Source organism: Motacilla alba, chromosome 4A, assembly GCF_015832195.1.
Source record: "Motacilla alba alba isolate MOTALB_02 chromosome 4A, Motacilla_alba_V1.0_pri, whole genome shotgun sequence".
Classification (NCBI taxonomy): Eukaryota; Metazoa; Chordata; class Aves; order Passeriformes; family Motacillidae; genus Motacilla; species Motacilla alba.
This window is the reverse complement of record NC_052045.1, coordinates 9103513-9130042: the sequence shown is the minus strand read 5'-3', so window position 1 is coordinate 9130042 and position 26530 is coordinate 9103513. Positions and strand designations below refer to the sequence as shown.

Here is a 26530-nt window from a genome sequence, read left to right as displayed (position 1 = left end):
CTGAAAATCCTCAGTTCTTCCACAGCATCACAGACAGGAATATGCCGTTCCAGAGGGCCTTTCCCTGCTGAGCGCAGTCTCCTCAGGCCATCTTCCGGCTGTCTCCCAGCCTCAATGCCTTCTTCCACTTCCCTTTTCTCTGCCAAGCCAGCCTTTCTGACTTGTTTTCGTTGGGTGTGGAGTTTTGGGGCTTTTCCCCCCCAGTCAATAGCGTCAGGGTGCAATCCAGCATCCATCACACTTTATACCACCCCCAGACCCAAATCCAGAGTTTTTTCTCCAGCTGTCTTCTCCCCGCTCCGCACCGCGGGCTCTTCTCTCCCTCATTCGCACCAAACTCCTGTCGTCCCCCGCCGTTTTCTGTCCCTTTCTGCCTTTCACCCCCAGCAAAAAAGGCATGAAAGCTCCGGGCGCTGGTGCCAGTCCTCCCGCCGCAGGGCCGTGTCTGGCGGGGCTCTGCCCGGGCACCGGAGGCACCGAGCCCCGCCGAGCGTGGATGGACAGCAGCGACAGCCGGCCCGGGGACACCGACTGCCATGTCAGCCAGGTGCACTGACAGCCCTCGAACCCTTTGTATTCACTGCAAACGTGGGCGATAGTTTTATTGTTTTCTCAGTGAAAGCCTCTATGTTGAACTCCCCTGGATGCGCATCCTTCGTAAGGTACCCTTCACACTGGAGCAGCGCCAGGGCCCACCGCAAACACGGCCGAGGGCCAGAGCAAGCCGCCGCTACCCTGTCCCTGCAGAGGCCACCGCGGCGCACCCCCAGTCCGGTGGCCGCTGCCGGTGCCGCTGCTGTCGCTGTCGCTGGACGGGCACGGGGACAGGACCGGAGCGGAGCAGACCAGACCCGCCCGCCCGAGGCGGCGCGCGACGAGCGGCCCGTCCGCGATCCACGGAATCGAGCGGCGGCGCCGAGCGGCGATTGGCGGCGCGCGGGCGGCCCCGCCCCGCCCCTCACATGACCGCTAGCGAGGTTTTTGTCGCGCCCGCTCGCCCGGGCCGCTCGCCGTGCCCCGGTGTCCCCGCCGCCGGCAGCAGCGGCAGCAGCCCCGCCGCCATGGGCCCGCGCCGCTCCGCCGCCTCCTCCTCCTGCGGCCGCCTCCTCCTGCCGCTGCTGCTGCTCGGCGTCTCTGGTGAGCGGGGCGGCGCCGGGGCCCGGGGCAGGGGAGCGGGTGTCGGGTGTAGCCGCGGGCTCGCGCCGCTCCCCGCCCCGTCACGCGCGTGACGCGGCGCGCGGGCACCGGGGGTCCCGGGGGGTGCCGGGGCCGCCTCGGCCCCGCGGCGCCTTCAGGGGGCGGCCCCGGGGCGGAGGCGCCGCCGCTGCCGCCCCCCCGCGCTGCCGCCCACGGGAGGGGAGGGGACAGCGGCGGGGCCGAGGCCCCGCGCGGTGCCGGGGAGGCCGGGAGCCGCGGGGGGCTTCCGCCGAGGGCCGCGGCCCGGCAGCCGGGACCGCGGGCCCACCCGCGCGGCCCGGCCCGGCCGTTCTGTCAGCGCTTCTCGGCGTGGGGCCGCGGGCACGGCAGCGTCTTTGCCGGGAGTCACCGCGTCGGGAATACAACAGCTGGGAAAAGTTCTCTTTAAAGGCAGAGGGAATTTAACCCGTGTCTCTCGAGCTGGAGTCGTGGAAGCGCAATGAAGGCGTGCCGCTCCCGTCTCTTGGGGGTCAGCTTGAGTCGTAATCACCGATACAGCACGTAAAATAGACCCTGGTCTACAAGCAGCACATTGTTCAAGTGCTGTGTTCATGCCCTTTGGTTTACCCACTGTGTCACCAGAAAGTTGATGCTTGTTTCACAGAGTCAGAATTCTAGGTTGGAAGGGACCTCAAGCATCAGCTGGTCCAGCCTTTCTTGGCAAAGACACAGTCTAGACAAGATGGCCCAACACCCTGTACAGCCAGATCTGAAAAGTGTCCAGTGTTGGGCAGTCAACACTTTGTGATTATTAGTTTGTGTCAGGTGAAGAGACTATAAAACATTCTCTCAGTTTCTGCCAGCTTTGACAGTTTTGTGGTGTGCTTCCTGTTTTTGATACTATTTAGAAATCTAGCTATTCTTTCACTGTCTAATAAATTGAGTATGGTCCTGACATAATTTACTGCTTTGTGATGAGCTGTCCTCTTAAGTGGTTCTAGAAATTAAAGAAAAAGCAACGTCTTAATAGCCAATAATCATATCTTACAGGTTTTTTCCAGTCCTATGCAGTTGAAGTAGATATAAAGGATGCTTCTAATGCTACATGCCTGTATGCAGATTGGATGATGAGGTTTTTGATAACATATGAATCAAACAATGGTGATTATGTAAGTATTTGGGAGTAACTCTTGTTGAGAACTGAATTTTGACTGGATAAAAGTTTAAGCTCTTTTACCTAGGGTGTTTGATTTCGTACTTTTTTTACTAAGTCAGTTGAGAAGAATATTCCTATATAGTCCTTATAAAATAAAGAATAAGTTCTCGGTCATACAAATGACTGAAAGTACCCTGTTGCTCGTACTTAAATGATGTACACAAAACTCACCAAGCCTAACCAGTATCAGTGTAATGTTCTTAGCCCAAGCAGTAAATGTAGTTGCAGCTCAACATGATCAAAATTTACAGCCAGGTTAGAGTAGTACTTTTGTACTTGAATCTGATACAGCTCCTTTCTCAGGCAGGTGTCAAGGAGCCTTTACCATAATTCTCCAGAATAACCTAAAATAATCTCACTTATCTTGTGCAAGGTTTCAGCTAACTCCAGCAAGTTTATAAGGTTGTCATGGGGAAGAGCTGCATGTGAATGCATTTTAAATTCCCCTTTTCTTCTAGAAAACCACAACCCTGAATTTGTCATCGAGTGTGACACACAATGGAAGCGTCTGTGGCAATGACACACAGGCTGCCCTTGTGGCAGTGCAGTTTGGAGAAGGTCATTCTTGGAGCATTAACATCACAAAAAAAAATGAAACTTACCAGGGAGACTTCATCACGCTGACCTACAACACCAACGACACAGCTGTATTTCCTGATGCTAAAAGAAAAGGTAACGTTCAGTGCAGAATCTGACTTGCAAAGCAGTCTCAGCCAGAAGTGTTAGACCTCGTGTACCTGAGCTGGCTTGGCTTCTTCGAAGCAAGGAGGAATACAGGAGTTAGTAATGAATGTAATGAGCTCTGCACCACGTGCTGCCCGCTGCTGTTCCTTGTACCTGCCTGCTGGGTAACAATGCAGGCCAAATGGCTTCACTGGATGTGTAATTCCTGTAACGGGAAGAGAAGGGGAAGGATAAACAGCTTTGATCAGTGAGGTAGACAGCAGGCACGTGAAAGATTAATTTTAGTGGGCACTGCTTGACCTTCTACCTTGCTAAGCAATATGATGTTAGGCTGTCTGTGCACTAATACCTACTAATAATAGAATTATTTTCCCCTTAAAAACTTAAATAAAAGGGTTCACCTTTCTAATGGCTTGTCTAGTTCTGTAAGCTTAGTTACTCCTTCATTACCTGGCACTTCAGGTCAGGGCATACAGGGAGAACATTCAAGAAAGCTTAAGATTGTTAAACTTAATTATCGTTTAGTCTTTGTCTTACGAAATTATATAAAATGTAACACTATCTCTAAGTTCTTGTAGTTCATAAGGCATTAAAACATTTGTGCTTATTTGTAGGACCAGTTACTGTTCTCATGAAGGATCCTGCACATCCAGTTCAGCTGAATACTGTCTTCGTGTGTCATAATTCCTTTGCTATTGAAGCAGAAAATACAACACAGATTTTCTGGAATGTTACTGTGCAGGCTTTTGTTCAGAATGGCACAGTCAGTAAAAAAGGTGAGCATTTCAGTTTGTGAAAGAGCTTTTTTGTATTGCACCTTAGTGCAGGGAGCAAAGTCCCATAATAAAAAATCCACCAATTCTAATATGTGTTGTGTTTAATAATATCCATGTAAATACGCTCTAGTATTTCTTTCCTTGTTCCTGGAAAAATAGCTTAGGAGAACGGATTTACTAGTGTGCTGTACTGTCAATTGTTTGCATGCCAAGGTGGGATTCTTCTCAAGTGTGTATTCCAGTAATTGGGGTATTAAAAATAAGCACTTCAGAACTACTGTTGCTGAGTAAATCATTTGAGTTTGAGGGCTTTTAGCTGACTTCCACTTTGCCTTCCACTGCCAGTGGTGGCCTCTGCTGTTGCATTTGAGTAGTCCAGAGCCTGTTGTCTCATCACTCAGGAAAGAGACAAGCACAGCCTGTAGCCTAATAGGGTCACTTGGTTGACAGCAAATGCAGGTCACACTTTTAAAACAACTTAACTGTCTTTGTGTGCTTTGCTTGCATGTGTCAGAGGCAAGCGGTACTGAGTATGGATTGAAAACTGAGTGTTACAGGATTTCTGAGAGTGAGTGGCAACTGTACTTTGTCTGAGTAATAAGACTTCGATAAAATTTCAGTAATGAAATGGCGATTAAAATGTCTTTTCAGAGACTAGATGTCCAGCTGATAAACCTACTTCTGCACCTACTGTTCCACCTACTATTGCCAACGTAACTACTGCACCTACCACTGCTTCGTCTCCTGCTCCAACAGCTGCTCCCCAACCTGTGGAGAATCCAGACACAGGAAACTATTCTCTTAAAAGTGGAAATAAAACATGTTTCCTGGCAACTGTGGGGCTGCAACTGAATGTTTCCCAAGAAAAGGTGCTTCTTTTTACTTTTGAAGAGTAAAAGTTGCTGTAGTTATTTGGTGTGAAATCTGAATGCACAGTTTTGCTTTGTACACTGCTGGCTGTCCGGAACTGCTTCTAAGTATTGTATTGTAGCACCTCTCTGACATCAGAATGGTTTTGTTGCATAATACGTGTCTTCAAAACCCTTTCATGGATTCAACAGAGTTTTTTTATTGGGAATACTTCTAACATTATTAAAAGTCCAGAACTTTCTTAGCTGTTATGGCTGTTGTTCCCTGCAGATATTGTCTTTCCCCTCAGAGGGTAGCCTGTTGTGGTAGGGAACAAAGTAACACTTCTCAAGGAATTTGTTTGTTTCAGTACTGCCAGCATGTAAATTTAACTCAAACAGCCTTGGTTCCATAGCAGCCAAGCTCAGCTCTTCCTGCTGTCATATTTATGACAAGCTCTTCTAACACAAGATTGTTCCTGACTGAGACAATGTATTCCAAAGGCAGCTGAATGTCTTTGATGTGCTTTGTCTGTATTTCAGCCTCTTCTGATCAACATCAATCCAAAGACAACTGTCGCAGATGGTGCCTGTGGTAACACAACAGCCACTCTGAAATTGAATGATGGAAATAGCACACTGATTGGTTTCACGTTTGCAGTTGTAAGTAACTTCTTTTATTCTAAACTAATTTATCATTTAACTGCATGCATGGTGATCACTTACAGTTAAATCCTCCTGTTGCTTGCTGGTGGTCGGCTGTTCCCGTATGGGAAGTGGAACTGGCCAGCTGAGTGCCTCAAGACAAATGGAGAACTGGGTTAAAGTGGTAGAAAATGTAAGACTGGTAAATGTGTTGGCTTTTGTAAAGCATGTGTTCTTAAAGTTACAAATGCAAAATTGCACACTGACACTTGGTTCTTGCTTCTTGAACAGAAAAATACAAGTGCAAGTGTACAAAAATTTTATCTGAGGGAGGTGAATGTTACTCTGCTCAACCGTCTGAATGGTTCTGGTAAGAAACAGTATCTGCCTTAAACAAGGGTAATATTTTATTCAATGTCTCCATCAAATACTTCTGGATTTTTTTTTCAGTGTTGTTCATGCTTACTGTTAGCTCCTACTCTATGTCTAGAGTTGGTATGAACAAAAATAATAAGCAGAAATGGCTGTAAGAGTTACTTAAACAGCAGTGTACGACCACTCTACAATTCCTGAAACTTCTGCTAATGGAGTCACTGTAAATTAAGAGGGTTTCTTTATAACTCTTTTCAGTAATGTAATTTTTTGTGGTGTGATATTTAATTGTGCCAACTTTGAAGCTTTTTTCCTAAACCAGCTGTTGTCTTCTTTGTTTGAAGATGCTGCTGTATCTTCCAACCACTTGTACTTAACTCTCACTAAAAAAAGGCCAGTCCTTCAGAAACTAAAGTATACTTTTCCCCAACAAACATATGCTTTCTCTTTTTTTTTAAATTGCTTGTCATAGCCACAGCAATTAAAGAGCATTAAAGCTAAAACACTTGCAACTCTGCAGCACTGAGACGAGTGGAGGTATGAGGAAATGTCCATGTGAAAGAGAGGTTACTGTAATAACTTCAGATGTTGATTTCTGGTTAAGCTGATCAATCCCACTTTGCACTACTTTGTTTTTCAGACTAGTCAGTGTTGAAGTGTTGGCCCCTCTAGATTCAGCTACTCAGTCTTACTGTACTAGCATCTGTCTTGCATTTTAAGTGAACATGCAAATTCTCTTTGTTTTTTTTTTCCCTTTGTTTAGTCATTTCAAGTGCAGATAACAACAACTTAAGCAAGTGGGATGCTTTCCTTGGTAGCTCTTACATGTGCCAAAAAGAGCAAACCCTTCAGATTAATGAAAATGTTCAAGTCCATACTTTTAATCTACGAATTCAGCCATTCCTTGTGGAGGCAAATAAGTTTGCTACAGGTAAGAGTTATGTTTTTGTTTTTAGTTATGCTTGCAAAATTCTCACTTGCTAAAAAGCACCAGCATTAGGTACAAGCATTTTATCTCAGAAGCTCTTCTTCCGATTCTTCAAAATATGTTTAGATATACATGGAATGAAGAGAAGTTCTGAGAGTGACATTCAAGTTCAAGCAAAGTGTTGTTCTCACTTAAAAAATGTCTGCTAAGTGTGTGGTTCTTCACAAAACTTGAATGAACTAGAGACACTGAATAGGGACTTAAGCATTGCTGTGCAGAATAGGTTAGAAGTTACTTGATAACATCTTGACTTTCAGCATTTGTAGCTCAGATAGGTAAGAAAATTGGACAGAACTTTTGCTGAAGTGGACTTTGGGAATACTGTTAGGTGTTTTGTTTCTTTTTACCTGTCAGTCTGAGAAATAGCAGTGTTGGGGAAGAATGAACTGTCAGGGCTTCCTTCAGAGGCAGTCTTGAGTATCCAGAACGAAAGAGATTCTGAAATGTTTTTTTGCTGCAATATCTTGATCTTGTCTGAAGAAAATTGAAATGTCTTAAATTACCTCTTAATATTTAGTGCAAACTGGTCTTTGTGCTTAATGCTAATACTTGCAGCACAGTCGTATTGGACTAAACTGATCTGTAGACACATAGATTGAAAAGTTCTAGTTTTATACAGGAGTAAGATAACTCCAGATGTGTGTAGGATAAACAGTTTAGTCTTTCTAAAGAGCTAGGGACCCATTTCACTCTGTAGGTTAAGTTGCAGCTAGCTTTCTTCTAATTATAGTTATTTTATCTGTGTAACATGTCTTTGTTCTGGATAGATTCTTGATACCAAATCTAGGTCACTTTTTATCCTAAATGAGTGAAAGTACCAACCAGACTTGCCTTAAGTATGAAATAGATAAGCCTGGTTTGTGAATGAAGAAGAATGGTTACTCCCTTGCCCAGTGCAGATCTTGTGCACAGGAAAACTTGTACACCCTTAATTTGCTGTACGTTATCAATGCTTAAATTAATTTAAATGCTTAAATATGCTAAATGTATTGATGAGACCTCTGCAGTTCTTTCTCTCTTAGTTTAAATAATACTTGATTTTTTTTAACACCTTCATATTAAGGAAAACAGATTTTTATACCACACTTGGCAAGTATTCTGTCTTTATTTATTCCTTATTGCAACCTTTTTCTCACCTACAGCCCAGGAGTGTTCGCTGGATGATGACAGCATTCTAATCCCAATTGTAGTTGGTGCTGCACTTGCTGTCTTGATTGCCATTATAGTGGTTGCTTACATAATTGGCAGAAGAAAAAGCTATGCTGGATATCAAACTTTGTGAATCTAAGTGTGATTCCTGTTATGATTTCACTCTAAATAAAGCAAGTGCAAGTTCTGAAGTCCAAAAAAGACCCAAAACTTAGGAGTAATTACTAGCCACAGCTAATTGGAGTTGAGAAACAAAGGGAGAATGTTTATCTCAGATGAAGCAGAATTACACTTTGTTTTCCTGCTCTAAGAAGACAATGTGGGTTTCATAGCTGTTTTGAAGATGTCATGTCCTGGATGAATTGCTAGGCTAAGGATTTTATCTTGCAAAAGTCCTAAAGCATTTAGGATTTATTTCTGCTTTTTACAAATACTAGCCTGAAACAATAACACATTCTGAACTGATGTGCATTGGGCATCTCCCAGAACAGCATAGAATTTGTACTTGCTTCTCTCCTCTGCGTTCCTTAGTCGTTGTTGTAATTGTGGGTTAAGCTGGCAGCATTAGTCACTCTGTTGACTTGTATAGTATTTAACAAGGATTGTCTAATGCCCAATAGCAACTTCGTTTTCCATAGGATTGAACTTCAGGCTGGTGATTAAGTGATCTCTGGAAGTGGCAGCAGTAACTTACTTGCCTTTGTTAGGATTTCAGTAATTTACTCCTGCCTTGGTGTAATTTCAGGAATCATTCCTATACCATGGCTGTACAAACAAAATGGGTAATTTGCCAAATGGTGAATATATGGGAAGACTTCAGTGCCGTTTCCAGATGCTTTCAAAAAAAAACCTGTTAGGCACTGAATTCTTTGTTATACCTTGGCAATCATCTAAAATAATCACCTAAGGCAGACTTCTGCTAAATTAATGCAAGCTTTTTTTTGCTGGCATCAGTTTAAAGGGAATAACCTTTCTAAATATTCCAGAACTTTAAAGTGCACTTAACTTCATACCATACTCTGCGCAGAACTGGTCTGTCTTGTTGCTTTGAATGACCTTGTTTAAAGATGCTTTCATTTAATGAGCCAGTATCTGTTGTTGCAGCTTGAGCTGTTTTTAAATCTTCATCTTGAATGGTTCTCTGCCAGTCAAAGTTCACATTGTAACTGCCCGCCATTGGCACTCTGAATGTTGAACGTTTGTGTTGGGTTGTTTGCGGTGTAGCGTTTATTAATGTTAAGAATGCAAAAGCCAAACAAGTCTGAGATGGACCCACAACACCTCTTTTTCCTTGCTGTATGAAAAGAATAAGTAGGTCAAAAAAGTGCAGTGCAACTGGACTGTTCTTTAACTGCAGCTCTGTAGAGATTAACCCTTGATGCACAACTTTGCTCTGGGCTCCTTGTGCATATTCTTACTGCATGGGAAAAAAAAAAAAAAGTCTTTTAGACTTTTAGATAATGTGGCTTTTTTGCATATGTCATAACATGAGCTGCCTAAGCTAGTTATTTAATGAACATAACATTGCCTCCCCATTTAGAATGAGTTTAGCCTGCATCAAAGCTGCTCTAGTGTTTTATTAGTGTTCTCTAGGGTTGTAGAGATGTCTGTGGCATGTTTGTATACAAATCATAAAATACACTTCTTTCAGTAATGGTTTGGTTTTGTTTTTTTTTTTTTTTTTTTTTAGTAAAGGCAGTTTACTCTTGACACTAGCCAAGGAAGCATGTATGGGTGGATAATGCTTACTATAGCTTGTAGTCTACAGCTTGAATTTTGCATCAGTTACTGAAATGCATTTTAATGAAAGTGGGGAACTGCTCTAAGTTTAATCATGAAACAAGCTTCAAGACTTACCATTTTAATTTTAAAAAATGGATCTAATGACTTTCATATTAATATATCTCAAATGCAGAAGTTCATTTAGATTTTTTAGCTTTTTTTTTTTTTTTTTTTTTTTTGTGAGTGATGTTCAGTGGCACCAGTTAAACATGCATCTCTGTTAAGGAGTAATCATCACACTATTCTTATGACCTTGCAAGTTTTTGAACTGTACACAGTTTCCAAGTGATGAAATTGAAGATTCATGCAAACTGCTTCCTAAAATCAGCACTAGAAAAACCATTGCAAAAACCTATAAGTATATTGGCTGAGAATTTTAAGTACTCCTAGACTGATGTGCAGGTAACTGGTTCAAAAAACATCAGTTTCACCTGACTTGCTGTTGTTAAAAACCACTAGTTTTCCTGTATGTATTGCTCCATAGGGAACTGTCAATCTGTTTAACCTGTGCTCTAAAAAATAAAGATTGTTCTATTTCTTAAGGAAACTTGTTCACATTTTTTAACTGATTTTGAAAACAGACGTCTTGTATTGTCTTTTTTAAAGAAAATAAACTCAATGAGTAAGGTGAACTCTAATCAGTCTGTATCTGAGATTCTGTTACATAGCTGGTTTTGTTCTGGTCTGTGGAAACAGCATTTAAATTGTGAATGTATTTAACACCTGTGGATGTGGAATATTAACGTGTATAACCTGTTATAGAGTGTGGTTGGTTTAGTACCTTATACACAGTTTACTAAATACTGTATTCTAATGTCAAGATTTCTGATATTTTAGGTTAAAGATGTCATGCTAATAGTCCTCAAAAGTACCATTTCTAGCCAGTGAATGATGGGATTTGGGTTTTTGAAGGGGCATTTTGTTTGTTCATTTGTTCCTTGTTTTGGTTTTTTTCTTTGGCTGGTTTTTAAATTATTTTTTTTTAACCACAGTGTTCTCTCTTCCTTAGCCTATGTTAATAAAACACAAACTTTTGGGCTGTTGGTTGAATCTCATGGTTGGAATTAAAAGGGAAGGCAGCTTTTGTACTGGGGCTAAAAAAATTCTGGGCCAAAAATTTCTGACTTTTTTGAATGGAGACACATTCAGCCACGTCAGTCAAAAAAGCTGTTCCTGCTGGCCCTGCTGTGTGTTGGGCTGTAGTTACCAATTCTGCACTTGAAGACACCTCTCTGAAGCTTCTAACCACTGTACAGTAGCCATACCTGGATAATGTGTGCCAGCAAGGATGGAATGTTCCTGGTATGAAACCTTAACCCCCTTTTCACCCTGGGAATTGCCTGTAACAGTGCCATAGTGTGATGTGTACTGCAGCCATCTCCTTTCCGTGAAGAAGAGAGGGAATTTCTGTCACTGCCTGCTGGGCACTTTCATCCTTAGCAAATCCATTCATATTTAGTGTTAGTGTTTAGTGACCCATTACCCAGCATCTAGCAAATTGTCCATGTTAGTATGTAGTGAACAAGCTGACTAAATATCAAATGTATGTCTTTCTTTAACATGTTTCAATATTTTCTCAATCAGAATATTTTGAAATAGCTTTATAAGACGCATAGTTCTTTTCCTCTTGGTTTTTTTTTTCCTTCCAAGTGTTGCTCTACTTGGCAGTAGGTGCCTTCAGATAATCTGAGTTCAGCATTTTCAGCTGTTGAACCTCCACGTGTTGTTCTCCTTGCTGTTAGTCAAAGGCTTTGTATGGTATTTCAGGGAGGGGCCATGGCAAGTGTGTTCTGGACTGTCATAAGCTAAAGCAGGACAATACATTTTCCATAATTAATGCTGATTCAGTGAAAAACAGCAGCCAACTTTACAGGAAGCGTTGACTCTGTGTGTGATGCTCTGTCCTAATTAAAAACTCAAACAAAATAGTTTTACCAGGAGTGCTGCTTTATGAAATGCATCTAAGGCAGGCACTGTTCCAGTGCTGGAGAGCCCGGGCACGGCCTCCTGCCTCACCACACCTCTCCTGGCACAGGCAGGTGGAGCTCTGCTCTCCTTGCAAACAGCTTGCAATGCCAAGCCCTGCCCCCGAGTTTGAAAGCAGTTCCCAGCGTAGTTTGCTAATCATTGATGAGTGTTTTTACCAGCAAGGAGCTCCTCACGTTTTACAACCTGTATATTAAAAACCACTGTCGTGTTACAGATGTCTCTTCTGTTTTCCCCTCTGCTGTGGCTTTCAGTGAGGTCTTTGTAGTTCTCAGCTGAAACTAATAACCCTTTTGCATGGAAAATAGAGTTACCCACCCCAACAGAGTCTTGCAGTGTTTTCCACACAGTGCCCGGAGGCACATTTATTTTGGCTGTCTCTTGCAGGTTTTAGTAAGTTTCTGCTTTGTTACTTGGGTTCTCCCTTATTTCTTCATGTCTAGAACCCAGAGAAGCTGGTGACTCGAGGGTTGGGAAGACCCCTGGACAAGGCAGTACTGCACCAGTGTGGGGTTTTTGTTGCTTTATTGCTGCTAACTCTGAGGTGTGATCAGCTAATGCATGCTCAGACTGCTGGTTTGTCCTCACATTTCTAATCTATCCTCTGCTTGATAGAGGAAACTGAAATTAAACGTACAACTTTAATGTACAAATCAGAAGAAGTATATTACCAATATAAAGGATGTGTGGAGTACATGTGTTTAAAGAAATCAGTCTTTCCATCAGTTCTTTACTCAATACTGATTTTACTTTACGTGTATTATTGTATCTAATACAATGTAATTTCTCAGAAATGCTTGTTTGCTCCTTGCTTTCTCTGGTTTCTAATGCTTGATTTTCCCTTACTAATTTATTCTCCCTTGCTTTTTTTTTTTTTTTTTTCTTCTTTCTGCAGCTGAAGAATGCATTGCTGATTCTGACCTGAACTTTCTTATTCCCATCGCAGTGGGCGTGGCGCTTGGATTCCTTATCATTCTTGTCTTTATATCTTACATCATTGGAAGAAGAAAAAGTCGTACTGGCTATCAGTCTGTATAATCTCTTAATTCCATCTCTGTTGTCCACCTTCCCTGTTCTTTTCCCTTTCCCAGACTTCCTGGCCTGCTCCTTAAAGAAAAGAAAGAAAAACAAATTAATTCAAGGTTTCTTTATTTTAAAAAGTTCAAATCACTTCATGGCAGAATAACAATCACTTCATGAGAGAATAAATTGCCATGAGTCTGAAGATGAGTTGCAGAAGCTACTGTATGACTTTGGAGAAAGTAAGTGTTCTGAGGACCAGAGAATTGAGCAGAGTTGGTGTGTCCCTGTGGGAAATGTGATTATTTTTAGTAAAGAAGACATCTACAAAACTTTCTGTTGTTTAATCTTTTTGTACAAGAAAATTTCTTAGATGCCTACAGCTTGTCTTGGTTAATGCTACAGCTAAAACTATAATTAAAAGTGTGAATGCTGTGTCAAAAGGGACTGTACATGCAGTGGGAAAATGAATACCCAGCTCTCAACAGACTTCTGTTGGGAGCTTGGCATATGGCTGTTCTTGTGAATCAGCCTGAATTTCCTATTCCTTCGGAAGGTAAAAGTAGCACCTGATCTCACTAATACCTTGACATAATATGACAAGAACATCTGATTCTTCTAGTGAATTAATTTGTTTAACATCATGTGGAGAAGCTGACTGTTAATGTAGGCTGAATAGCTTTGCACTACCCTGGTGACTAATTTGCCAAGATAAGGTTCAGGTCTGGAGAACTTCGGCTACTCAGAAAAGGCAACAGTCTGAAGGAAATGTCTTCTGTGCTATTTTGTTGAACTGCATTTTCCTTTTGTTCTGAGCTCAATTGTGAAATGAGGGTGGGAGGCTGGAATTTCACTGGCTGCAGTTTCTCTCAGCTTTGATTCTGAACATAAAAGAAACTACACAGCATTGGTCCATGTGAGGACCAAAAGTATTTTGAGAGCACTCAGGCTGACTGAGAACACAGGTTGCTCAGAGATTCCTGCAGTTCCTTTGGACAGCTTGCATAGGTTAACAGGGCATCACTGAAAAGCTGTGATCTCTGAAATCAAGTGAAGATACAAAACCTTTCAGGTTTGATAGAATTAATCTGCTTTTAACCTCCTCATTATTGCTGTCGCAGTGTAAGAGCACAAAATTTCTAGAATGAGGAATGCTGCTCATAAAGCAGAAATGAATATATGTATAGTGAAGAAAGTGACTTCCAAAGGAATAAGAGCATCTTTCCTGTTTCAAGATGCTTTCTTTGTTATTAGTGCCATACCTTTGCAATTCTATGTTCCATATCTAAAATGTATCAAAATCAAATTTAGTTGTTTGTGGTTGTGTTCTGCTTCGTTACCATCGGGTTCATGTTGATGGAATGAAAGAAGCCTCTTGCTCTTCAAACCTTCTTGGTCCATCTTGGCAAAAGCCTTTTGCAGCCAATAATCCCTGAGGGCACACAAAGTTTTGTCCTCTGCAGCAAGTGTTTACTAAAGCTGCTTCAATATTTAATCTCTTTGTGCATTGACCCTGTATCCATGTTGTGGGGGAAGCACCTTCAGTAATTCACATTCGCAAAGGTGACAGTCAACACTGATGTTTTAGCACCTCACAATAGCTGTGTATTCAGGGAAGGGAGTTTTCCAAAGACTTCGTTCTGATGGTTGAGAAATACCTGTACATTCAGTTATTCTTGTCCTCACAGCGACCAAAGATACACTCTACCTGATTCTGACAAAAGTGATTCCATAGTACAAACGGGCTCTTGGAGCAAGTTGTCTTTTTTTTTTTTTTTTTTTTTTTTTTTTTTTTTTTTGGAATGTAATTCAATGCTGCTGAGTTGGGCTGTGTGCTTTAGGTTTGGTTGTCTTGGTCTCTTGTATTGTACCTTTGCTCTTGCAATACTTGATTTCCCTGCCAGTGTTAAATGGAATTATTTCAGGTGGCATTTTATGAGTACACCCACTTGTCAGTGTGGTGCTTCTCTGCTGCCAGCAGATGGATCACAGCTACGTTTTCATGCTGAGATTGCAGAATGAAGTATTTAATATCACTTTTGCTAGGCTATCTTAGTGAAATGTGGTCATTTCCTAGATGAAAACACATACATATATATATATATATTGTATATACATAGAAAGTATTATTTTGAGCTTCAACAGAAGTCAAAAATTGATCCAGCACTTTAAGGTTGTTGCAGCATGAAGAGTGGTGTGTACAATTTTCCAGATCTTAAAATGACTGTACAAATATGCTGACAGCAGAATATGTGTATGGAAAATAAAGTTAATTATCGTGTTTATTAAGCTTTGTTTCAGTGTAAGTAGACATGAATGCCATTTCTGAGAGCTTTTCCGGAGGGATTGTCAATGTGCTTGGATCTGGATGTTTGTGGGGAAACAGAAGCTTTTGCTTCTAAGCTGTTCACACATTTACATCCAAATCAGTTGATTTTTGTGTTGATTTGGTCAAAGCATGGGTCCAGCATCTGCTAAAGGACCTCCTCTTCCATCAGAATCCTTCCAACAGACAGATAGAGAATAGATATTAAATAAAGTTTTACCTTATTCCTAGTGTGAAGGCACTTAATTTGATAGCATGAGACACACTGAGTTTGGTTTCCTTTCAAGACCCCACAAATAAAAATGCTTTAAAAGAGCTAAAGCAATTGGCAGACAGAGCAATGCTTCTGGGTTTAATTTATTTCTGATGTGAAAAGAAGAGCCACTCCCCCAGCAGCATCCTCCTTGGCAGAAGCCAGTTTCTGCTGGTCAGAAGATGCCCTTGCAGATAATTTGTGCAGGCAGAATGAATATGTTGCCCTGGTTCTATCAGTGCCATCTGGATAACAACAACTGAACAGAATTAGTTCCTAAACTACCTCTGGTTCAGGTATTTAATAGTTCTTAATAAATCCTTTTTGCCAGATGGTTGGTTGTGATGCTTGGTGAAGAGTGAGTCTTATTGTACTGAGCTCTTTGGCCTGGGGAAGTTTATCAAGTGCTCAGAATTCCAGGATGTTGTTACATGCTGCTTGGAAATTCAGTCCCTAACTGGCAGCACAAACTGCATCTCTTAACACCAGTGTTTCAAGAATGCCACCATAGAGTTAATTTTACTGTAGTCACTTTATTTTAAATAGAAAAAAATCACTTCTTAGAGACTGATATAGATCAGGAAATGACAGCAGATTAAGTTCCTTGGCTATGGATGTAGGACAAACATACCATAATGCCCTGTTCAGGCAGTAATTTTAGTAAGTGTGCTTTCCCAGCAGTGCTTTCCCCCGAGGTGTCCTGTCCTGCTGTGTTTTGGAGCTCCCAGCAAGCAGAGTGCAGCTGGTCTGTCGCACGAGGGAGGCTCAGGCTGCTCAGGGCAGCGCACTCGGTGTTTCATCACCTTTGGGGATGATAAACTGATGCCTTCACTCACCCCAATGCTGACCCCTTAACTGTGAAAGCATTTCCCTGTATTTTGCTGCAGCATTACAGCTGTGACCTCTCTGGAATGGGGAAGAACAGGTCTGAGAGCTTTGGGCACTTCTGTGCCTGACCTGGAGGTGCTGCCAACCTGTGAACTGTGACAGGAGAGCTCCTCTCACTCATCCCTGTCCAAGAGACTGGGTGAGGATTCCTGGGGCAGAGAGAAGTACAGGAGGAAGGAGGGAGAAATGCATTAATCTTCCCACTTTAGAAAGGAACAGCTGGAAGGGTTCAAGGGCAAACGATTTTCTGTGGCCCTTGCTCAACACCTTGGGTGTGATCGACAAGCTGTGTAAAATGCTGCAGTCAAGATGCTTCTGGGGCTAGAAAGCATTTTGAGAGCTGCCATTTTCACTTTTCCACTCTGTTATTGCAGGAATAATCCAGAATTTTTGCTGTTTATTATTTTAACAAGAATAGTGCTAATAAACTACCTTCTTTTTAGCTTTTGCCTGAGAAATGCATATAAAACTATTATAAAAATAAAATTTAAAGCCAGGAAATATGCATTCCACAGGGATCACTCATAAAAGACCTTATGAAAATAGCATTTGGATAGCAGAGGGTTTTTTCAATCAAAAGTGAAATCTTTTGCAGATTCTCTCCCCAGAGGAAAACTTCTAATTTTTACTAAAAATGATTTACATCAGAAGATGAAAAATGTGGATCCACGCTCCATTGTATCTCATTGGTTTCCTAACTACGAACAAAAATAAATTAACAATAATCTCCATGTGCCTGTTTTTCCTAGCAGAAAAAAAATGCTGGCTTGATGCTTTAAGAAGGAAAAAGCCTCTGATTGACTTAACCTAAGTGCCTGGAGTTGGCAGGGGCTACTTCCCAATGCTGAGTGTGAAGATGATTCGGCCCAGGAAGCGGTCGCTGTTCAGGTCGTTGATAATTCCTTTCCCATTCAGACTGCACTGGATGGGGACCAAGTAATTCCTCTGCACATCTGTAAAGTGCATAGCCACCAGTGGGGAGGTGTAGTTGACCTGGAAAGAGGGAGATTTAAGTGTCATTTTTTGAGGGAACGGAAAAGCAAGCAGGGCTTTTATGTTCAGTGAAATAATTTGTAAATGGTTCGTGGTTCCAGGCATCTGAGAGCGCCTGCCTGATGTCCTCCAGGGTCCCTCAGCATGCTGAGCCTTTCTGTGCCTGTGCCTTAGCAAAAAGGGATCACTGCACACTGCCTCTCGGGGTCATTGCCCAGGACAACACCAGACCATGGGACTCACAAATGCTTTCTGCTGTCCTAAAAACCACACACACTCACATGCGCTCACACACGCACAGAGTTACACACACAGTTACACACTCACACTGTTATACACACACGGTTTGTCAGAGACAGAAATAGAGCTCTGTAATCCCAGTGCCCGTGGCCTCTGTCCTGCCCACATCTGCCCAAAATAGCCTGACAGCGCATCTGGACCCCGTGCAGCAGCTCCTGCCCTCCCCTCCCCAAGGAATCATGAAGAGATGCCAGGCCCTCACTCACGTGGGTGAACTTGCCATAGTAGGGATAATACATGAGGTCAAACGTGCCGTTCCCAGGGTAGAAATCCACCGACCTGAGGTGACTCTCATTGCCTTTCTGTGATCAGAAAAAAAACAGAGGCACACACACACACAGAGAGGACATGGGACACAAAATACAGCTGCCCTCAGAGCTTGTCTCAGAGCAAATGTCCCTTGCCAGGCCCTGGCTCAGCTCTGTTTGCTATGAACACAGTCACTGCCCTGCTTCCAGCCAGGGGAGAGTGGAGTATGGAGGCATGGGCAGGGCTGCAGTTTGCTGCCTGCTGATTCCCTACTGTGCCTTTGCTCTCTAAGGGTGTGATCCAGGAGCTGCCTGAGCAGGGGAGCCCTTTCCTTCACCCCATTGCTCTTGGCTTGCAGGGTGCCCCCAGCACTGAGGATGCTGCAGAGCAGCTGGAGATGGAAATGAGGAGTTCCTACATCTTCCCACTGAGCTCCAGGCTCCAGCTGGGACCTGGCACCCGGGCCCACAGGCTGCCCCAGGGGCTGAGCACGGTGGTGCCCGTGAGGCTGCAGGAGCAGCTTGGGAAGCAGGAGACTGGTGACCTCTGTCACTCTCGGCAGGCTGGCCTCCAACTGTGCCCAGACACACGAGCAGCACCGGGTCCTGTGAGTGTTCGGGGCTCGTATGGGGACAAGCTGTGCTGAGGTCCATCAGGAGGAGGTGTTTGGCCTTGTCCCCAGCAGGCTGCTGGGCGCAGAGGAAAGCAGTACCTGCACTTTGCAGTCCACGCTCACGGGGACCCCGGCACCAGGGCGGTAGCCTATGATCTGCAACAGCAAAAAACATCCATGCTGGTGTGAAATGCAGTGCCAAGCATGTGCTGCCTCCCTTCTCCAGAGCTTAAACCTTTCTGGGTGCCAGCCACATTGCTCAGGACAGGAGCTATGTGTCCCTGCGGCAGGGTCTGCCACCCCACACTGTTCAACCTGCCCATGGCTGAGTGCCAGATTGCTGCCTGAGAGCAGGGGCAGAGCAGAGAACACAGAGAGGGTCCAGCCCCGCTGGAGTAATACAGCCTCTTCCCCACACAGTTCACATCCCCCCATGCTTATTTTCCCAGGAGTGAGCACTGAACCACCATGCTGTTAGACTTCGATCAAATGAAATTCTAAGAAAAATCCCATTGTGAAGCATCTAGGGTCTGGGGTGTTCCCCTAAAGCTCAGCTCTCATGAAGAAGGGCCTGGCAGAAGACCCTCCAAGCACTAAGGCCTCAGCAAATCAAATGGAGCAAGTTTTATAGTGGGTTTTTTAAATGTTTTCTAGCAGATATGACCTGAAGGTTTGGGAATCCTAGTTCCCTTTTCCCCTGGGCCTGAGAAGTGAAGGAGTTTCAGCCCCTGTGTGGCGTTCATCACACTGGGATGCCCCAAAGGAAGGAATGAAAACAAGCAGCTTTCTCTGTACCCGGTTCATCTTCAGCAGGATGCAGGGCTGGCCTTTGGAGTAGCCAAACGTTGGGTCCTCGATGCCAGAGCAGTTCTGCAGCAGCGAGCGCTTGAACTGGCAGGCCTTCTTCTCCTCACTGTCATTTCCCCCCTGGATGAAGTACTGGCCTGGGACACACTCGATATTCTTCTCCTCCTGAACTTTGTCATCATAAGCTGGTGGGGACCAACAGACTTGTTAAAGCCCCCTGAGACCTGCACAGACCCAAACTCTCAGAGAACATCCTCATGCCAAGGGCATTAGGAAGTCATACCTGGAAAGGCAAAGCTCCCATGACCTTGTGAGCCTCCCTTTCCAGATGTGGCTTGTGAGAGGAAGAAACCCCTGCACTGCATGCATGTATCCATGATAAAAACAACCTCACCGTGGCTCCCAGGGTGCCAAAGAGCTCACCTGCTAGGAAGTGGTGCATGCTGTCCACGTAGGGCTGCCACGTGCTGGGCTGGGAGACATTGAAGGCAATGGTGAAGCCGTTCAAGTATGGTCTGATCATCACTCCTGAAGAAGGAGACAGACCCTGGTAAGGCAGGTGTAGGTGAGCAGCCATGGGCTTGGGCTGTGTGCTGCAGGGCTGGTGCATTGTGACTGGGCTTGGGTCAGGCACAGGCAAGTGAAGCACAGCACCAGCTCACAAATCAACTCTCTCCTCAACCTGCTGATCCCCCATCTTCATTTCACCCCTGGAGAACACCATACACACGAAAATATCCCAGAAAACCTGGGAGATATGGAGAGCCTCAGTAGTGTTGTGGGTTAGTGATAGGCTTGGGGCTGCGCAGAGTGGCTGCAGGTCCCCCAGGTTCCCAGCTGTGTGGGCAGTTCCAGACAAGGAGCAGGGCAAGAGGTCCTTCTGTTCCCTACCAACGTCCAAACATGGGGAAAATGCTGTGTCTGACACAGGGAAAGGATTTTCTGAACATTCTCTTGCCAGAACTCCCCCAAATAATAATGCAGAAAAGCACCTCTTGATTTGCATTTTATTTTGAAGTCATGAGGTATAAAGTGCCGGCAGCTGAAATGCATCAGCATCACCTATGAAATACCTAAACTTGGCTTTTGCCTGGAGAATAATGATAACAATAAGCAGTGCAGTGAGAATAACAATTAGTATCATCAGGGTGAATGCTTCTCGCGGGGCTTTTTAAGATGTCTGCTCCTCGGCAAAGAGCCTGCAGCTCTGCCAGTGCCCTGAGGTGAGAACACCCTGTGTTAGGGAGGGCTGGGTGACTGTAGGAGGGCACAGCTCCAGCAGGGCTTTGCCTGAGGTGCCAGCCATGCCATTTTGGTGGGACACTGATGGGCAGAGGTGGCCAAGGCCAGGCTGGCTGGGGTACGTACCTGGCGGAGACACACGGTCCCGGAACCTGGGCGTGTAGGGGCTCAGCGTGAGCAGCATCACATACAGGCAAAAGGCAAACATTCCCGCCAGGCACGTGTAGAAAATGAAGTAAAACAGTAAGATCAAGCCTGCAAAACAGACATGCATGTTGCTGTTAAGGCAAGCAGAGCACATCCCGTGGGATGTGTCCCACAGGGATGCACAGACGTGCTCAGCACGGCGTCCTCTGCAGCTCGGAGTCCGTGGTGGAGGTGGGAGCTTGCAGCCCAGCCCTGCACTCACACTCTGGTGTTTGTGGCTGCAGGACTGCCAGCTGCTCCAGTGCTGGGGTAGCTGCTGCTTCTGCATCCCTTTTGCTGCATGGCCTTTCCCAGAGCTGTGTCAGGACCAGGTCTGTGTGTGCACCTGCCTCAGCTCTCTCCAACAGATGGATCCAACATTCCCTCCTGCCCTTCCCACTCTCTCCTGGCACGGTGACATGCAAAGGTACCCCGTGGCTTCAGCCAAACTCCTGATGGGGCTGTGGGGCCATGCTCCTGCCCTGATTCCTGTCCCCTGCACGGGAGGGACCCTGGTGCTGGGACTGAGCAGGCAGCATCGCTCAGGGCTGCAGCACCACTGACTGTTTCATGGCCCAGACATTCAGGGAATGGGTTTGTTTTTCCTCTAGACCAGGCTGATGGCTGAGGATGTCTCAAGAGGCCACAGCCTATGAATAAAACCCAGCAGCTCAGAAAGCAAAGCGAAGCCCTAACCCAAATATTTCCCAGGAGAAACGTCCCGGCAGCTTGGAGGGAGCCCTGGGAACACAGATGTGCTCTCCTGCCGTGCTCCTGCCAGGGCCACCGTGCTGGGAACTGCTGGGGGGCTGTGTCCTGCTGAGGGCTGAGCCAGGGCAGATGGGCCATCACTGTGCTGGTGGCACAGAAGGGACAATGTCCAGCCCTGCCAGAGTGATGCTGGATGGTGCCTCTGCCCCAGCCTGGTGGCTGCGGCTTGTTGGGAGATCTTCTCACTACTGCTCCCATTTTTATGTTTCCTGCAGGGCAGCAGGGAGTGTTGTCACCAGCAGAGAGGGGGTGCAGCCTTTCCCAGGGGCTGGGGCCTCCACTGATGACTTTGTGGCCAGTTGTCTCCCTGCATTTGGTGAGTGCAAGTCCCCTGAGGCACTCATTTCAGGGGACACCTTTAGGGCCAGCACAGGGGAGCAGTCCCAGGCTGGGCAAATTCCCTCCTCCCTACCCATGAGATGAGAGTGGAAAAGTTCAGCTCCACTCACCTCCAAATGCTCTCACTTTAAAATAAATTTTGATTTTCATAGCAGCTGCTCCTGCCCCCATGCAGAGTCAAGTGAGCACACGTGTGGGCACCAAGGACATGTGGGGGGTCACACAGCAGAGCACAGTGACCCCAGGGGACAGGAGGATGCTGCACCCACCCCAGTGCAGCCAGCACTGCCAGCAGCAGCCTGCCAGGGTCACATCCACACCACACTGAGCAAGTCCTCTCACAAGGATCTTCTCAGGACCTGGAGGAGCCTCCAGAAAACCAAACTTACATCACTAAGGACTCACCCTACTGCTCCCACCCTTTGGTCTCTGCCTTCCCATCCAGCAAAGAAGCAGAAAACCTGGTCTGCCTCTGTGGCCAGCAAAGGGCACAGGAGCACAAACATGAATGTCAAGGTCTGTCCCAGACTCATACTAGCAGGTTTTCAGACTCTGGTGCTGGTGGGCAGCTTCCTTTGTTTCTCTCAGCTGCCACCACAGGCTTTGGAGAAGACCCAGAGCTCTTGGCAGGGGCATGGGAGGGCTGTGGGACTTGTGGTGCACTGCCAGTGCCAGCCAAGGGCTGCAAACACCCAGCAGCAGCCCCTGGTATCTCACAGCCTCACCCTGATGGATGTGCAGGTGGCTCTGGATCAGGCTGGGATTTTCACTCTGCCAAGGGGGCTGGGTGCTGGCAGAGCAGAGCTGCAAAGATGGGTGGCACCATGTGTGCTTGTGGCACCTTGATTTTGGATCAAGCCTGCAGCAGCACTCACCCCACAGGCTGCTCTTAACCACCCAGGCACCTCCAGACTTTTTTGTAGGCCACATGGATGTGGATAAAGTAGACAGGGCACTCAGAACCGTCAGAGCTGGCACATCCCAGTCCACTGGCTCTGACAGCACTGTGGGTCCTGCTGTGGGCACCCTGTCACTCCCTGGAAGCCGTGGGGTGACAGTGCTGACCAGCCCTTCCCCTCCCTTTCTAGAGCCAGGCTCATTCAGGCAGGGAGGCTGCTCTGCCCCATGGTGTGCACCCTCCACAGAACACCTGCACAGCCCAGGCACTCTTCCCCCACCAACCTGATGACACCAAAGCCACTGTCCCAGGGGTCCCTGACTTACACGGGCAGGGGCAGGAGTGCTGGTGGCAGCAGGGGTGCATACTGGACTGACCTGCAGCTCCCATGCTTGCTCAGGCTCTAAACTTCTTTCTGGGACACAGTCTGGGCAGCCTGAAATCTTTGCTTTCACACGCTCCCTCAGCATTAACCTCCAGACCGAGGGTACCTTCGACATGGTTCTCCTCACTAGTTATTTATTGCACTAGTTAGAAACATTAACTCTAAAGAAATGGGCAGGGGTGGTCAGTCCAAGCTATCAAGGACATTCACAGGCAAGTGAGTCTGTTGTGAAGCAGAAAAGGCAACAACCCCAAAAATGGGGCTTGAGCAAGGACCTACCCCAGCTCTTGGCTGTTCTCCCCAAGCATGTTCTCTCCTCCGGGTTCCACAAGAATATCTTCATCTCCCCAGCCAGGTCTGCCCAGGTTTTGCTCCCCATGTCTGCCTTGGGCTCGTCCTTCTCTCTGTCAGGATCCTGGACCTTCTCCTCATGCTTATTTTCCTGGAAGAGTTGCAGAACACAACCCCCACAGGCAAGCTGAACTTCTCATTGGCCAAAAATAAATGCAAAAGCACTTAATATCTGGAAATGTTTCAAATTTCCATTTTCCCATCATCACTCTTGAGTTAAAGAGAGGCAGTTTTGGCTGTTCCAACTTAGGATCACTTAGAACCCAGCATCCATTTTTCCATTACATGTACGTCACAGCTGTCACACTGGGTACTGTCTCCTTGTGCTGGCATTTACAGAAACTCATCTTTTTCCACCTGTGCGAACATGACCAGAGAAAACCTGTGATCTGGGAAGGCTGGGACTGTTCCCACACATCTGCAACATCTCTGAGTTCAAGTGCACAAATTCTCTGTGCTGCCACAGATGATAGCAGGCAGCAGTATTAAAGAGATCAACCAGCTTGTTTTCCTTGGCGTGCGAGCAAGAATCCAGTCTTTGAAGAAATCCCTGTGTTGTTACTTTTTTAATTACACCGAGTTCCAGGGAAAAGCATCTCCCCAGGTTGCAAGAGTTTGTATTTTGCCTAAGGGGTGAAAACTTGTTTGTCCAGAACTCAGGAACACAAATCCTGTGCCTGGGCAAGAGTCGCTTGAGACACGGAAGCCGCCCTTAATTCCCCTTGGATCCGGGCAGGTCTCCAAAAGCAGGCTGGTGGGAGAAGGTGCTGACCTTGCTTTCAGCTCGGGGCAGGGCCGGGCCAGGCACCGCCGGGGAGAAGGGCGATGCTGTCGCCGGGACGGCTTCGTCCCCTCCAGCATTGCAAACGCTGCTGCGGGGCTCAGCCGCTCGGGCTGGGTGCGAGCCCCGCTCGGCCGGACCTGGGCGGCTCCCGGGCTGCTGTGCCTGCTCGGGCACTGCTCCGGGGCTGCTGTGCCTGCTCGGGCACTGCTCCGGGGCTGCTGTGCCTGCTCGGGCACTGCTGTGCCTGCTCGGGCACTGCTCGGGAGCTGCTGTGCCTGCTCGGGCACTGCTGTGCCTGCTCGGGCACTGCTCCGGGGGTGCTGTGCCTGCTCCGGGGCTGCTGTTCCTGCTCGGGCACTGCTCCGGGGCTGCTGTGCCTGCTCGGGCACTGCTCGGGCGCTGCTGTGCCTGCTCAGGCACTGCTCCGGGGCTGCTGTGCCTGCTCGGGCACTGCTCGGGCACTGCTGTGCCGGCTCGGGCACTGCTCCGGGGCTGCTGTGCCTGCTCGGGCGCTGCTGTGCCTGCTCGGGCTCGGACCCGGCCCCGCAGCAGCCGCTCTGCGGGACCGCCCCGCATGTCTGCGCTCAGGGAACCGGGCACGGCACCTCCCGGGAGAGCCGGGACGTGGCCGACAGCTTGGAGAAAGCTTTGCTTGGAAACCCCTTTGAACTGGGGACTAGAAATTGAACTCTGCTCAGGCACACAAATACTGCAGCACAGTGAGAGCGGAGGGAGAATAGTGACTCCAAAGGCCGAACGTGTCCCCTGGGGAGCCTGGGCAGAGCTGGGGGTGTGAACCCTCCCCGTGCCGCTGACGGGCTGAGCAAAGCCCCGGTGGGGCTCTCTGGGAGCGCTGCTGGCAGAGGCGGCGCTTGGCGCGGGTCCCGCAGCCCGGCCCGAGGCAGCTCCCGCCGGGCCCGAGGCGCGGGGCACACGGGTACAGGGCTGAGGAGAGAGCGGGGCTCGGAGCGGGCAGCAGCAGCCCCGGCACAGTCACCAGCAGGGACTGGGACAGGAGCTGTGGGGGCTGTGCCCTGCCAGGACGCACACAAGGGAACGAGTGACCGACAAAGAGGGGGCAGAGGAGGTGTTCTTCCCACTCTCCCAGTTAAATAAAAGAGCTACCAGGAGATGTTTTGGAAACATTTCCTCAGACTGCCAGAGCAGGGGACACTGCCCAGATGAGCTCCACGCTGGTGCTTAGTGCTGCACTGGGGAAAGCCCTTTGAGTCTCATCCAGCTTCTGCTGGAGGTGGCAAGAGCAACACTCAGAAGTTGCTGCCAATGGTTAGGGCTGTGGGGGAATATGGGGACAGCTTCGCCTGTCACGGGACCTCACCCTGGGAACTGAAGAAGGCTTTTGCAAGGAGAGAAGTTTCCAGCTCTATGCTGTGTGACCCTTCACTTGCTGAAGGGTCCTGTCCTGCTGGCTGGGAAAGGCCACAAGGGCTCCATGGAGGCTGAGGAAGGCCCCAGGCTCACCCCGTGGGTCTCTGTGGGGCAGCTGGGCAGGATGGGATGATCCCGGTACCAGGTCCCTGGCAGATGTCTCTCAGCTCGGGAGCTAGGTCAGGTCTGGAATGAAGCACAAGTGGTTTATCTTTTCAGCCCGGGACAGAGACAGTCTTGGAACAATCCCTTGCACCTGGACAAGGGGCAGAAGGAGTGGCAGCAGCTGGGACAGGAGTGCAGTGGGACAGGGAGAAGGCAGAGCCACAGCAGGGTATGTTGGGACACTGGAGAGCCCCGAGGTGCTGCCTGCTGTGACAGCTTGGAAAGCAAATCTGGGGCTCATCTGTGGCAAAATCATTCTGTGCTGGCTGTTGTGGGTGTCCTGGGGGAGGCCAGGAGCTCTTCCCCATTCCCTCCTCAGACCAGGTCGGCTCTCAATGTTGAATTCCTCCTGCTGAAATCCAGGTATGCAGAGGGTCACCCTGCCCAGGTGTTCCTGTCCCTTCTAGATCCCCTCACCACCCAGCACCACTGGCCAGAACTGGCACTGCCCTTCCCCCCCTCCCATACAAAGTGCTTTGCCTGAAAGACAAAGCAGCGTTTCCCAAAGCAAAGCAGTCATGAATCCAGCAGCCACTAAGCAGGTCCTTGCAGCAGCTCCCACCTCACCTTGTGAAAGGAGGCTAGTAGCCCCCAAAATACTCACCGCCTTCTGGCTGGGGCTCCTGAGCTGGCCCTCCACGCCACTGGTGCTGGTGTTGCTGGCCATTCTTGGGTGGAAGACACAAAAAAAGTGAGTGTTAGCCCAGCAGCACTGTGGGTGTGGGTGCTGTGTCGTGCTGGCTCTCAGGGACTCACAGACAGAGAGAGCCCCCTCCCAGCGCTGCTCGCCAGCCCTACAGCACCCCCTAAAACAGCAGCTATGGGGAGCAACGCTGCTTTCCCTCCCTACCCTGCAGAACCTTGCTGTTCAGGAGCGGATCAAAAAATAACTCGTTTTCCTAACGGGGTAAGCTCAACGCAGCAGGATCCTATCTTGAGTCCTCTGGCATCTGGTGTCCTTTGGAGCACCCTCACCGCATCCTGACTC

General features: G+C 47.2%; 2 protein-coding genes across 5 annotated transcripts; one reads left to right on the top strand and one right to left on the bottom strand.

Moving 5' to 3' along the window:
- Nucleotides 1-629: 629 nt before the first annotated feature.
- Nucleotides 630-16799, top strand: LAMP2 (lysosomal associated membrane protein 2). 2 transcript variants are annotated; one of them, XM_038164540.1, is made up of 9 exons: nt 630-1137; nt 2188-2306; nt 2812-3025; nt 3652-3813; nt 4465-4682; nt 5205-5324; nt 5598-5676; nt 6442-6609; nt 12479-16799. In XM_038164540.1, the coding sequence occupies exons 1-9, from the start codon at nt 645-647 to the stop codon at nt 12619-12621; spliced, it is 1716 nt and encodes a 571-aa protein (XP_038020468.1). In that variant the 5' UTR covers nt 630-644; the 3' UTR covers nt 12622-16799. The 2 variants fall into 2 exon arrangements, with proteins under 2 accessions (XP_038020468.1, XP_038020469.1); XM_038164541.1 differs by lacking the exon at nt 12479-16799 and adding an exon at nt 7809-10235.
- ATP1B4 (ATPase Na+/K+ transporting family member beta 4) lies at nt 15696-26530 on the bottom strand. Of its 3 annotated transcripts, XM_038164555.1 has the most exons (9): nt 26393-26530; nt 26147-26210; nt 23133-23295; nt 20401-20529; nt 19456-19560; nt 19021-19217; nt 18325-18381; nt 17570-17665; nt 15696-17063 (listed from the first exon to the last, which is right to left on the bottom strand). In XM_038164555.1, exons 2-9 carry the CDS (start codon nt 26207-26209, stop codon nt 16902-16904), a joined length of 972 nt encoding a protein of 323 aa, XP_038020483.1. In that variant the 5' UTR covers nt 26210; nt 26393-26530; the 3' UTR covers nt 15696-16901. The 3 variants fall into 3 exon arrangements, with proteins under 3 accessions (XP_038020483.1, XP_038020484.1, XP_038020485.1); XM_038164556.1 differs by lacking the exon at nt 26393-26530 and having other exon boundaries at nt 26147-26385; XM_038164557.1 differs by lacking the exons at nt 23133-23295; nt 26147-26210; nt 26393-26530 and adding an exon at nt 22795-22931.

What these genes read in the sequence shown, in the direction of transcription:
- LAMP2 (XM_038164540.1), top strand. Translation starts at nt 645, where the DNA reads ATGCGCATCCTTCGTAAGGTACCCTTCACACTGGAGCAGCGCCAGGGC. An exon ending in TGGCACAGTCAGTAAAAAAG is followed by an intron (nt 3,814 to 4,464) that starts GTGAGCATTTCA and finishes ATGTCTTTTCAG; the next exon opens with AGACTAGATGTCCAGCTGAT. An exon ending in GGCAAATAAGTTTGCTACAG is followed by an intron (nt 6,610 to 12,478) that starts GTAAGAGTTATG and finishes TTCTTTCTGCAG; the next exon opens with CTGAAGAATGCATTGCTGAT.
- ATP1B4 (XM_038164555.1), bottom strand. Translation starts at nt 26,209, where the DNA reads ATGGCCAGCAACACCAGCACCAGTGGCGTGGAGGGCCAGCTCAGGAGC. An exon ending in GGAGCCCCAGCCAGAAGGCG is followed by an intron (nt 23,296 to 26,146) that starts GTGAGTATTTTG and finishes CAACTCTTCCAG; the next exon opens with GAAAATAAGCATGAGGAGAA. An exon ending in CATGCACCACTTCCTAGCAG is followed by an intron (nt 19,218 to 19,455) that starts GTGAGCTCTTTG and finishes GGTCCCCACCAG; the next exon opens with CTTATGATGACAAAGTTCAG.